Source organism: Netta rufina (assembly GCF_964035555.1).
Source record: "Netta rufina genome assembly, chromosome: 31".
Classification (NCBI taxonomy): Eukaryota; Metazoa; Chordata; class Aves; order Anseriformes; family Anatidae; genus Netta; species Netta rufina.
In genome coordinates this window covers 2,467,988-2,478,658 of record NC_140155.1, presented here as the reverse complement: position 1 = coordinate 2,478,658, position 10,671 = coordinate 2,467,988, and the positions used below count along the sequence as shown (strand labels likewise).

General features: G+C 54.5%; 2 protein-coding genes across 4 annotated transcripts; one reads left to right on the top strand and one right to left on the bottom strand.

The window, feature by feature from the left end:
* The first annotated feature begins 183 nt into the window (after nt 1-183).
* Nucleotides 184-4,141, top strand: LOC311220433 (tripartite motif-containing protein 10-like). Of its 3 annotated transcripts, none has more exons than XM_084303962.1 (9): nt 184-282; nt 505-643; nt 972-1,389; nt 1,865-1,960; nt 2,044-2,274; nt 2,415-2,437; nt 2,807-2,922; nt 3,075-3,134; nt 3,446-4,141. In XM_084303962.1, exons 3-9 carry the CDS (start codon nt 1,006-1,008, stop codon nt 3,961-3,963), a joined length of 1,428 nt encoding a protein of 475 aa, XP_084160088.1. In that variant the 5' UTR covers nt 184-282; nt 505-643; nt 972-1,005; the 3' UTR covers nt 3,964-4,141. The 3 variants fall into 3 exon arrangements, with proteins under 3 accessions (XP_084160088.1, XP_084160089.1, XP_084160087.1); XM_084303963.1 differs by having other exon boundaries at nt 967-1,389; nt 3,449-4,141; XM_084303961.1 differs by having other exon boundaries at nt 967-1,389.
* A 325-nt stretch (nt 4,142-4,466) lies between these two features.
* Nucleotides 4,467-7,176, bottom strand: LOC311220382 (uncharacterized protein; the record flags this gene model as incomplete). The annotated part of the gene is made up of 6 exons (XM_084303890.1): nt 4,467-4,685; nt 4,840-4,952; nt 5,295-5,449; nt 5,690-5,836; nt 5,968-6,057; nt 6,783-7,176. 6 exons carry the CDS (start codon nt 7,174-7,176, stop codon nt 4,562-4,564), a joined length of 1,023 nt encoding a protein of 340 aa, XP_084160016.1. The 3' UTR covers nt 4,467-4,561.
* Nucleotides 7,177-10,671: the final 3,495 nt, after the last annotated feature.

Here is a 10,671-nt window from a genome sequence, read left to right as displayed (position 1 = left end):
ACAAAGCATTTTATCTGAAGCTTTATCCAGCCAAATTCTCCGTTGGAGACACCGATCTGACAGAGGGGTCATATATGAGCCTTTCCCTGGCAGGGAGACACCAGGCAGCACATTCCTCTCCGTGTTTCCTTAAATAGGGCTGATATTTCCCTCTGTCCCACATGTGATCCGCCTGTAAGCTCACACAGCCTGTGCTAACCCACCGTAGAAGAGCCCTGTGGGTTAAATCACCCCACACTTAAAAAAAAAAATCTGCAGGGATCTCGTTCTGCTGCCTAACAGGTAAGGGTCTTTTTGGGGACATTCGTGGCGAAGCTGTCACCCACTGTGGTGTTGCTGAGATGTTCTTCCAGGGATGGATAAAAATTGGGTTTGCACCCTGCGTGGTCCATCTGGGTGGGTTAACCTGACGACAAGGGGAGTCGTGTTGCTGCAGGAGGCTCCAGGCTCTGTATTTTTTTAGGGATATTTAGCAATTTGAGGTATTTTTCACCTTTGACATAGGGTTTGTGAGGAATTGGTGTCTTGCTGGCTGTCCCACTGCCTTTCTGCCTTGAAAGCAGCTTGGCTTCTGCTCTCATGGGAAGATTGCACCAAGGTCTCTCCTAGCGGACTCCAAAGGAGGAGAAGGCACAAACAGCAGGTTAGAACCTGAACTTTTTGGGGTGAAATGTCTGTTTATGGTGATGGGTGGGATGCTTGGCTCCTTCTTTAGCCCCCCCCTGGGACTGGAGACACCAATCTGAGGCGTCTACACCTGTGATGGAGACTTAGGTAAAATGAAACTCTTACCAGATACCTAAAAGATGTTAAGATCCACATCAGTAGCAAAAGAAAAAAAAAAAGAGGGCTTGCTAGCAGGCGATCCATCCCTTCCAAAAAATGACTTCTAGAAGAGATTTGAGCCTCCCTCCACTGCTTCTCCTTCCTCCGCCTGTGCCGAGACCTTTTGTGTTTTCACCCCAGTACAGGAGAAGGGAAAGGGGAGAGGCTGGAGATGCTGCCATGGCTTCAGCTGCTTCTCGAGCAAGGGAAAGGGGAGAGGAAGGCGCCCACCACATCTCCCCGAAACATCGGCCAGATCCTGAGCACCTGAGCTGCGGAGGTGGCACGGCCAAATCCTGTCCAGAGCGAGGAAGGCTCGGAGATGCCGAGGCCATCAGCCACCGAAACCATCTCAGGAAGGGGAATTTCCAGCCCAAACTCCACCTGGAGCATTTAGCGGAGAAGCTGAAGCTCTTGGGGCTGGAAGGAGGTGGAGAGGAAGAGCAGCTCTGCTCGTGGCATAAGAGGACTTTTGCCTTCAGGAGGGATGCAAAAGCATCTGGCTGCGGCGCACCAAGGGCTCGTGGAGAAGCCCACAGAGAGGAACCTGCCCAGGAGGACAGGGTCAGGCCCGTGGTATTGTTATTTGGGATTTTTCTTTACCTGAAAGTGGTGGTTTTTCGACCACCTTAGAGGATGCTGGAGTTTCTTGGAGCTTCTTGGGATCGCAGGCTTCAAGCCAGCTTCCTTTTACAGTTCTCTCTCTGTTTTCAAACTGTAAAAATAAATAACTGGAAATAATTGGAGAGAACTAGGGAAAAAAAAAAAAAAAAGATTTACCTAAAAAATATGAAAATATTAATTTTCAGGCCACACCCTTCACCCCAAAACAGTTAATGGGTATTTTCCAATGTATTTCATCTAAACATCAAACTGCATTCCTGGAGTATCATCAAGAGTTTCTCTTTTGTCCCCCCGTGTCTATTTCTTCATTTTCGTGTCCATGCTACAAATTTTTCCCAGCAAAAGCCAAGCATCACATCCTTTCCTTCCCCACTCCCCCCAAAATATTCCCCCAAACTGTTTTTTTTTTCTTCAGGAGCAAATTCACAGAGACCTGGAGAACCTCAAGAAACAAAGGGAAAAGCTTTTGGAACTGAAAGCAAGCGGGGAGAGGAGATGCCAGGGGTATTTGGTAAGAAGCTGTTGCTATCACCCAGGAAAAATTGGGGTGCTGGACCAGCACGGTCCATGCTGTCATCTTTCCATGTCCTACAGACACAAACAGAGGCTGAGAGGCAGAAAATTGTGTCCGAATTTCGGCAGCTGCGCCGGTTTCTGAAGGACCAGGAGGTCGTCCTCCTGGCCCAGCTGGGGGAGCTGGACAGGGAGGTGATGAGGAGGCAGGAGGAAGAGGAGGCCAAGGTGTCGGGGGAGATTTCGCTCCTCGACATCCTCATCTGGGAGGCGGAGAGGAAACTCGAGCAACCCACGAGGGGATTCCTGCAGGTTGGATGCTCCACGGGGCAAGAAGGGAGAAGGTCCAGCATCAATCCTGGTGTTGCCTTTGCTTGGAGCCTTCCCCCAAATTTTGGGAAGGGGATCTGAGGCTGTTTCTCTCTTTTTTTCTCTCTCTTTTTCTGTTGCAGAGTGCCAGAAGCACCGTGGGCAGGTATGTGCTCCTGCTCAGTGTGAAGGGTCATCCCAGCCACCATCCCCATGGTTTCTGGAAGAGAAATGAAAGTTTTGGTGGTTCAGGCAGGGTCAAAAAGAGACCTGGAAGGACAAAAAGGTGCCCCTGAGCCCCAGGGTGGGGAAGGCACGAGAGAAAGGGCAGAGGGCATCAGGAACCCAAGTGTCCTCCTTCTGTACCAAGCTGCTTGGAGGCTCCAAGCCTGGGACTGAAGGAATTTTTGGGAACATCCAGCTCTTCCCTCATCCCCATATCACCTGGGGCGCAGCTGGAGGAGGGATGGTCTCATCGTCTCAGGCTATGCCATCTCCATACACCCCAGGACTAAAGGGAAGGGTTTGCATCCAGGTGGGAGATGAGCAGCACCCGGAGGATGACGGAGACCTTTTTGGACCTGGAGAGGAGGCTCCGTATCATTTCTCAACAAAATGACATCCTCAGAGAGGCGCTGGGGAGATTTCAAGGTATGGTGGAGCACAACCGGGTTGAGCAGGGGTTGTTTGCCCCCTTGGAGGGAGGCAAATTTGTCTGCTCCTTCCCTACCGTAACATCCTAAAAATACGTAGAAGCAAGCATCTGGAGAACATGACATCCAACGTTGTTCTTCATCCCCTAGACATTTTACCCTCTGAACTGGAGAAAGAAGTAGAACCATCTCCAGGAGGAGAGGGAAAAGGTGAGTCCTTGCAGACAACAGCCTGCTTGGGGGGATGCTGCTGCTCCAGCAGTCGTTTTTAGCCGAAATACTGCTTAAAGCATCTGGGAAATGATGGGTTGAGTTCAATGTGGGTTTCCTGAAAACCCAAAAGAGCTTTTGCCCCATGCTTAGCATGAGGCAAAGCTGTCCCAAGCAGGAAGATATTGAGACACACCCAGGAGAGTCAAATTTGTGGTGCTGGGGCTGAAAAAAGCTTTGGTGGGGTGACACAGGTCACCCACCCACCAAAGAGGTGGCCTTCTTCTGCCACCCATTTTCTCCATCCCAAGCAGCATTTGTCACTCTGGACCCCGACACCGCCCACACGAGCCTCATCGTGTCCCGGGACCGCCGGGGGGTGAGGTGGACGGATGCAGGGCAGGATTTGCCCCCCGACCCCAGGCGATTCGACGTCTTCTGCTGCGTGTTGGGCCACCGGGGTTTCACCACGGGGAGGCACAGCTGGGAGGTGGAGGTGGTGGCTGGTGGGACCTGGGCCCTCGGCGTGGCCCGAAATTCCCTGCCCAGGAGGGGCTGCTTGGAGTTTCGGCCGGAGGAGGGGATCTGGGCCGTGGGGCGCTGCGGGAATCGGTACCGAGCTTTCGCCTCCCCCCCAACCACCCTCCCCACGAGTGGGAGTCCCAGGAGGATCCGGGTGGTTCTGGATTACGAGGGGGAACAAGTGGCTTTCTACTTTGCCGAGCAACTCCCCCCTGTCTTTACTTTCCAAAAAGCCTGCTTCAGGGAGGAGAGCATCTTCCCTTTCTTCTGGGTGGGGAGAGGCTCCCACCTTCGCCTCTGCCCCTGAGTGCTGAGGGAAGGGAGAGGGGCTCCTCAATTTTGGGATGCTCCAGCATCACCATCCCCTCCCTGATGCAGGCAAGGGGAGATGAGCACCCCGTGTTCTCCCAGGCTTCGGGCTTTTTTTTTGTGCTTGTGTTATTTTTATAAGCTTATAAGATTTTCTACCAGCTCATCCTATATGTATTAAAAAAAGAAGGAAAAAAAAAAGCAAACGACTGATTTTTATTTCTGTAAGATTTTCTACAAGATCATCTTATAAATATTAAAAAAAAAAAAAAAAAAAGGCAAACCACTGAATTTTCTTTCTGTATTTAATGTTATCCAGAGCTGTGTGGAATTTTGCGACCACAGCTTTGGGGCTGTGAGATCAAATCCCCTTTCTCCCCCTGCAAGCCTGTGGAGGACAGAGATGTTGTCCCCATCCACCAGGACCCTGGCTGCAGCTGGGTTTTCCCCTGTGCCCTGCTGCAAAAAAAAAAAAAAAAAAAAAAGGAGCTTGGGGTGGAAATGCATTCCTCCTCATTCACCCCTTGCTTGGGTGCCAAGGAAGAGGAGGTGTTTGCCCCCCAAGCCCTGGGACCCCAAGGTTGGGCATGGGGTGGCTACAGGGCGACAGCATCCTTCTCGCAGACCCATCTGGACTCAGCGTTGCAGCCCTCGGAGCGGATTTGGGAATCTTTTATTAGGGCGCAGCTGCCGCTGGTGGCCGAGCCCAAGATGTGGAACCTGCAGGAGGAAGGAGAAAGGTCCCTGTCCTGGGGCTGGTGGGGACAGAACCCCCCCCGCTTCTCCTTTTCCCCCAGGAGCATGCTCTGACCGAGTTCTCCAGTTTTTAGGGATGCAGCAATTTGGGGACAAAGCCAAGGGATGGGGCACTCACTGCTTGGTGTCCAGCACGGAGCCGTCCAGCCACGTCCAGGTGCCCTTGGCCCCTGTCACTGACAGCCCAATCCAGACGTAGCCCCTTCCCTGCGTGACATCCTGGAGCACCTGCTATAGGAAGGGGTTTTGGAGGGCTCTGATCCCCTTTTGGGGAGCAGGTGCCCTTCGTGGGGCTGCTTTGGGTCTCCCCATCCCTTTTTTGGGGGACAGATGCCCTTTTATGTGACTGTTTTGGGGTGTCCCATCCCTCTTGGGGTGCAGCTGACCTCCCCTTGGGTATCAGGGGGGTTCAGGGATGCTCCTGGCAGGGGTGGGAGCTGGGATGGTGGGGACACGGATGCTGTTTGCTCCCCATCTACCCCCCAAAAAAAGGATGATTAGCCCCAGGGAGATGCTGGGTGCAGGCTGGGGGTCTCCAGCCGCCCCCCACCCCAAAACAGGTCCCTGATTTACCATCTGCTCCCGGTTCCGGATGATGAAGAGGGCAGAGCCCTTTTGGGCGCAGTCATCCCGGCTCCTCTGCCAGTCCCGGCTCTCGTGGGACACCCAGTAACACCAGTTCCCGTGCTGCAACCAGTCCCGGGGACACAGCCGGCACCCTCTGTCATCTGAAGGGACAGGAGGCCCTGAGGATGCAGCCAGCCCCCACGGGCCGGATTCTGACCAAGACTTGGGGCTGTTTGATCCAAGAACAGCTCAGGTTTGGGCACAACTTTTTCCTTCCAGTATTTTGCTGAAGACCCCCATGACCTGAAGCACCTTTTGCATTATGGGGCCACGCTCTTAAGTGGTTTTGTACCCCAAAATGGGCCCGGACGGCCAGGGTTACCCCAGGATCATGGGCTTACCCATCTCGGGTGCGTTGCACAGGGCTGTTTTCAGCTGCAGCCGAAATCTCTCCAGGCAGCCTCTGCATCCATTCTCCCAGTTTTCGGCGCTGGTGGCTGATGCGTTGAGAGTTGCATAGCACTGTCCTGAGCCATGCAATTGCCAGACTGCAAAAAAAATTAAAAAAAATAAATAAATCACTGCTAAATCACTGTTGGTGGCTTCCAGGGTCACCCTGTCCCCGCAGGTGCCACCGTGCTGGTGCAATTCATTTGTGGCTCGGCGGTGCCCTACTCACCTCTTAGCCCCAGGGTTATCACTGCTACAGCCAAACCAGTGCTCAAAGCCCATCCGGTGCTGGCGACCAGGTACTGGCTTCGATGGGACCCTGTGGGATGAGATGAGTCTGGATCGTGCCCACCCTCACAGCCCCGTTGTGGCATGGGGCAGAGGGGATGGGGGGGAAAAGGTGTCTCCATCCGGCCCCATGACGGCACCGCAGACGAACAGGAAACTGCAGCTTGAAAAAAAAAAAAAAAAAAACAAAAAACCAACAAACCTTCCTCGCCTCTGCTGCATGAGAAAGCAAATAGGGTCCTGGGTTTTAATTAATTGTGTAGGGCACGGGGGAATTTTCAAGCCTGCACAGGATGGTGTGGCTCCGGCGGTGCTGATGCTGGCCGGAGTGATGCGATACGAGACTGGAAGATGTCCCGGGGTGCAGCGTGGCTGTGTTCCCCTTCATCTTACCCTCTGCCCACCCTGTGGCCCCCAAAACTGCACTTGGAAAGGTTTGGGGAGCGCTGGGAGTGTTGGGAGCTTCTGGGTGAGCAGCCCAGAGGGTGGAGGGAGCATCTTCCTGCTTGCTTGGATCACCAAACGCGGTGCCCCTCGGGGCTTTCTGCTCTTCAACCCCACCGATTTGCCATCCCACACGTCCCTCTTGAATCGAGGGACCCTCCCCAGTGAAGCCCCCTTCCAAGCCCATCTCTTGCTCCCTTGCCAAACCCACATCTCCCCAACCCCAGCCTGGAGGAGAATTTTGATGGTCTTGAGCCACCAGCGGCCGCTCTGTCCCGACCCCACAGCCCCTCCGCCACCCTACAGCCTCACCTGCCATCCCACCGCCTTGCTGCCTCCGTGGGGCGCTGCGTTTCGCCCCAAACTTCAGCACGGTGTAGCCTTCCTCATCCTCCATCGCCCAGAGCCACGGCGACGAAGGCTGCAGCCACCACGCCGGACAGCCTCCAGCTCTCCGCCAAGGCATCGGCGATGCCGCGGCCACAAAGGAAATGAGGCCTCGAGCGGTGCTGTGGTCTTCGGGGCAGTGCTCACCTCCCTTGGCTCTGGCCCACACCCACGCTGGTGATGCTCTTCCTGCGGACACAGCACCCTGGGGAGGCGCAGAGGTCCAGGTGCTGGTGCAGAGCTTGGGTCCGTGCACGGAGATGCTCCGATGGCGCAGCTCGGGGGCCTGAAGCATCACGTTGCAGCTCTCCAGGCGCATGGCCGCTGTCAAAGTTGGGTGTGCATTGCACAGCCCAGCACCTCACCACACTGCACAGCACCCCATGGCACGGCACCCCGCTGCACAGCCCCGTGGGAGGCAGGACCAAAGAGCAGCCAGGACCTCACGGAGTTGTTTGAGCAAGAGCAAAAGAGGCACCGAGATGGTTTTCCTCCCTCCCGTGCCTTGATGGCACACTCCTGGGGCACAATTTAAATGAATTAACTTCCTTCCAGCCCGAGTGGTGCAAATAAGAAGGGGGAGCTATCGTCCCTTGGTTCAAGCCTTAAGATTCTCAGATCAAGGATGAGCAAGCACAATCCCAAATCTTCTCGCCTTGGAAAAGAAGCACGGACGTGGAGCGTGCTTGGAGGTGGAGAAGAGCACAGAGGCAGCAGGATACAGCTGCAGGGGGACGAACTGCCCCCTCACCTTGCAGGCTGCCGGATGAAACCCTCCCGAAACCACAGGACGAAGCGGTCCCTGGCCCCTTGCTGAAGGATGGCAGCAGATCCAAGCCACATCCCGTGCCCGTCCCGGCTGAAGCAGCCGCTGCTTGCTCTGCCGGGAAACCTCGCAAGGGCTCCGCATTTCCCGTGTACGAGACGACCACAGCCATGGCACAGCACACACATCCACAGCACAGAAAAGGCTTTTTCCACATTTCTTTCCTCCTCCACCCCCCCAAAAAAAAATTAAAAAATTAAAAATAGAAGTATTTTGCTGGTCCTCAGACCCTCCCTATCCGCAGCCAGGGATGGGGAGCAGGAGGGAGAGGGATGCTGAGCACAAATCCCTCCGAAAGCTCTCTCTGCACAGCCGGAACTGTCCCCCCCTCGTCCCCCTTGGCTTTTTCCTGTGCCTCTGTGCAGCATCCCGGCCTGCAACCGGCTTCCCCGAGCTTCCAACAGCGCTGCCCGGCCGGGGATGCGCTGGGAGCCGGGATCTTGCGGCTGGGACCAGGTTGATCTGATCCAAACTGGGCTGAGCATCCCAGTCCCCCCCCAGGGAAATTAAGATTTGCAGCCCTGGGGTGCTGCAGGGTTTGGAAAAAGGGGAGATTACATCGAAACGGAAAGGCTGGTGCGAAATAAGCCCACGGGGAAGTGTCACCCAGTCAGGATTTGGCCGTAGCGTTGTGGTGAAGGGAGTGCTGGCAACCGGGCGTCTGCCCCCAAAACAGGGCTTTCTGGCCCCAAAAGAGACTGGATGGAAGAAGGGGGAAAGCTGGTGGCACCTGGTCCTCCGGGGAGAGAGCTGGGCAGCACTGAGAGCAGCCAAAAAGGTGAGAAATTGGGGAGTGGGAGAGGAACCACTGGGAGTTTCCAAAATTTTAACCCATAAGGGTGAGAATTGTCCTGTCTGAGGGCATATCCTGATGTCTTTCGGCAACGGGGCTCGCTGTAATTCAGCTTCCACAGTCATCTGTGGCCCCTGGGAGCGGTTATTGATGTCCTGGTCATGGAGATCCCATCCCAGGGCAAAAAGTAATGTTATCCATCTCACCCTGCAGGAGACAGGACACAGAGGGAGGACGAAGGTCGCCACGTGGAGCAGGAGGGTCTGGCTGAAGGCAAAGTGGGTGAAACTACAAAACCAGAAGGGGATAACAGTGGGAAAGATCATGGGATGGAGCCAAGGAAAGCAGGGAATGAATTCGCCTGTTGTGATGGGGATGGGCAGCTCATTGTAGAAGAAAATCTCTATGAGTGTTCGCACTGCAAGGAATGCTTCCAGGACAGGTCGGAGCTCATCTGCCATCAGCGGCTGCACCGAGGGGAAAAGGCTTTCAAATGCCAAGAGTGCGGCAAGGAATTTGGGAAGAGCTTGGACCTGAGCTCGCATCAGAAAAGCCACATGGCGGAGAAGCCCTACCAGTGCTCGACGTGCGAGAAGTTCTTCAAGGACAGGTCGACGCTCATCAGGCACGAGCGAGTGCACACGGGGGAGAAGCCCTACAAGTGCCACGAGTGCGGGAAGAGGTTCACCAGGAGCTCCGACATCGTCGTCCACCAGCGGATCCACACGGGGGAGAAGCCCTTTGAGTGCTCCGAGTGCGGCAAGAGGTTCAGCCAACGCTCCAACCTCTTCACCCACCGGATCGTGCACACCGGGGAGAAGCCGTTTGAGTGCCATGAGTGTGGGAAAAGCTTCGCCCGGAGGTCGGAGCTCACCATCCACCAGCGCACGCACACCGAGGAGAAGCCCTACCAGTGCTCCCAGTGTGAGAAGTCCTTCAGGGGGAGGTACGGGCTCTTCAGGCACGAGAGGTTGCACACGGGGGAGAAACCCTATGAGTGCTCTGAGTGTGGGAAGAGCTTTGGGCAGAGCGGGGACCTTATCACGCACCAGCGTTTCCATACTGGTGAGAAGCCCTACCAGTGCGGTGAGTGTGGGAAATTCTTCTGCAATAAATCCAGCCTGGTCAAGCACCAGAAATGGCACTCGGGGGAGAAGCCCTACAAGTGCCATGAGTGTGGGAAGAGCTTCGGGCAGAGCTCGGACCTCATCGCCCACCAGCGCACGCACACGGGGGAGAAGCCCTACCTGTGCGCCGAGTGTGGGAAGAGGTTCACCAGGAAATCCAGCCTCCTCGTGCACCAGCGAGGCCACAGGGGACAGAGGACGGGAGGCTGCTCGAGAAGTGGGAAGACCCCGGAGCAAAACCCTGCAGGAGATGGTTCGTCCCCATGCTCCGAGTGCGCGAAACCCCTCGAGGAGGAATCCTTGAGCATCCTTGAGCAGCAGCGATGACGCAGAGGACAAAAACCTCCCAAGTGCCTGCAGTAGGAGAATGGGCTCGGCCAGAGCTCACATCCCAAGATCACAGTAAATAAGAAGAAAATGGATGAGTTTTAAAGTGTGGTATACTGTCCCATGTGAGATTCACCTTTTTTTCTGCATCAGAGACTACTCAGGGAGAAGAAAAGAGGGTGCTATGAGTTGGGTCAATCATTGCTATGCCACAACAGGGGTTCATCAGCGATAGAAAAAGGCTAATTTCACACATTATTGTGTAGTTTGCTTAACAACCTTCACTTTGCTCCCCTGACAGCCTCATCTGAACTCTAGTTCCCTACCGAGAGCCCTTCTATCATCCTATCCCATTTCCTTAATATCTTGCTGTTTTATCTTCTAAGGTTAGCTCACAATTGCTGAGAAATCTCTCCTGCTCCCATCCAAGCCCCAGCTCAAAATAGAAATCAAGCTCAAAACAGCAATCGATAATCAACAGCAATCAATAATTAATAATCAAGAGTGAGGGCACACCCTGCCCTGAGGCGTTAAACCTCAATTTCCAAACGGGTTGGAGATTTTATTTTCTTATTAGCTCTCTGCACGTACGATAGAATCTATGGGATTTTTATACTGATAGAATACGAGAGGAACGTGCGGGGGAGCATCTTCCCTCCAAGCTTTTTAGGGTGGGGAAAATCAAAAGGGCTCCACTGGGGGTATCGGGGAGCATCTGCTCCGCCTGATTGAAGGGAGGAT

Excerpts from the sequence above, each read along its gene's own strand:
- LOC311220433 (XM_084303962.1), top strand. The coding sequence starts at position 1,006 with ATGGCTTCAGCTGCTTCTCGAGCAAGGGAAAGGGGAGAGGAAGGCGCC. Across the intron at positions 2,438-2,806 it reads GCCAGAAGCACCGTGGGCAG|GTGGGAGATGAGCAGCACCC; the intron begins GTATGTGCTCCT and ends GTTTGCATCCAG. Across the intron at positions 2,923-3,074 it reads GGCGCTGGGGAGATTTCAAG|ACATTTTACCCTCTGAACTG; the intron begins GTATGGTGGAGC and ends TTCATCCCCTAG.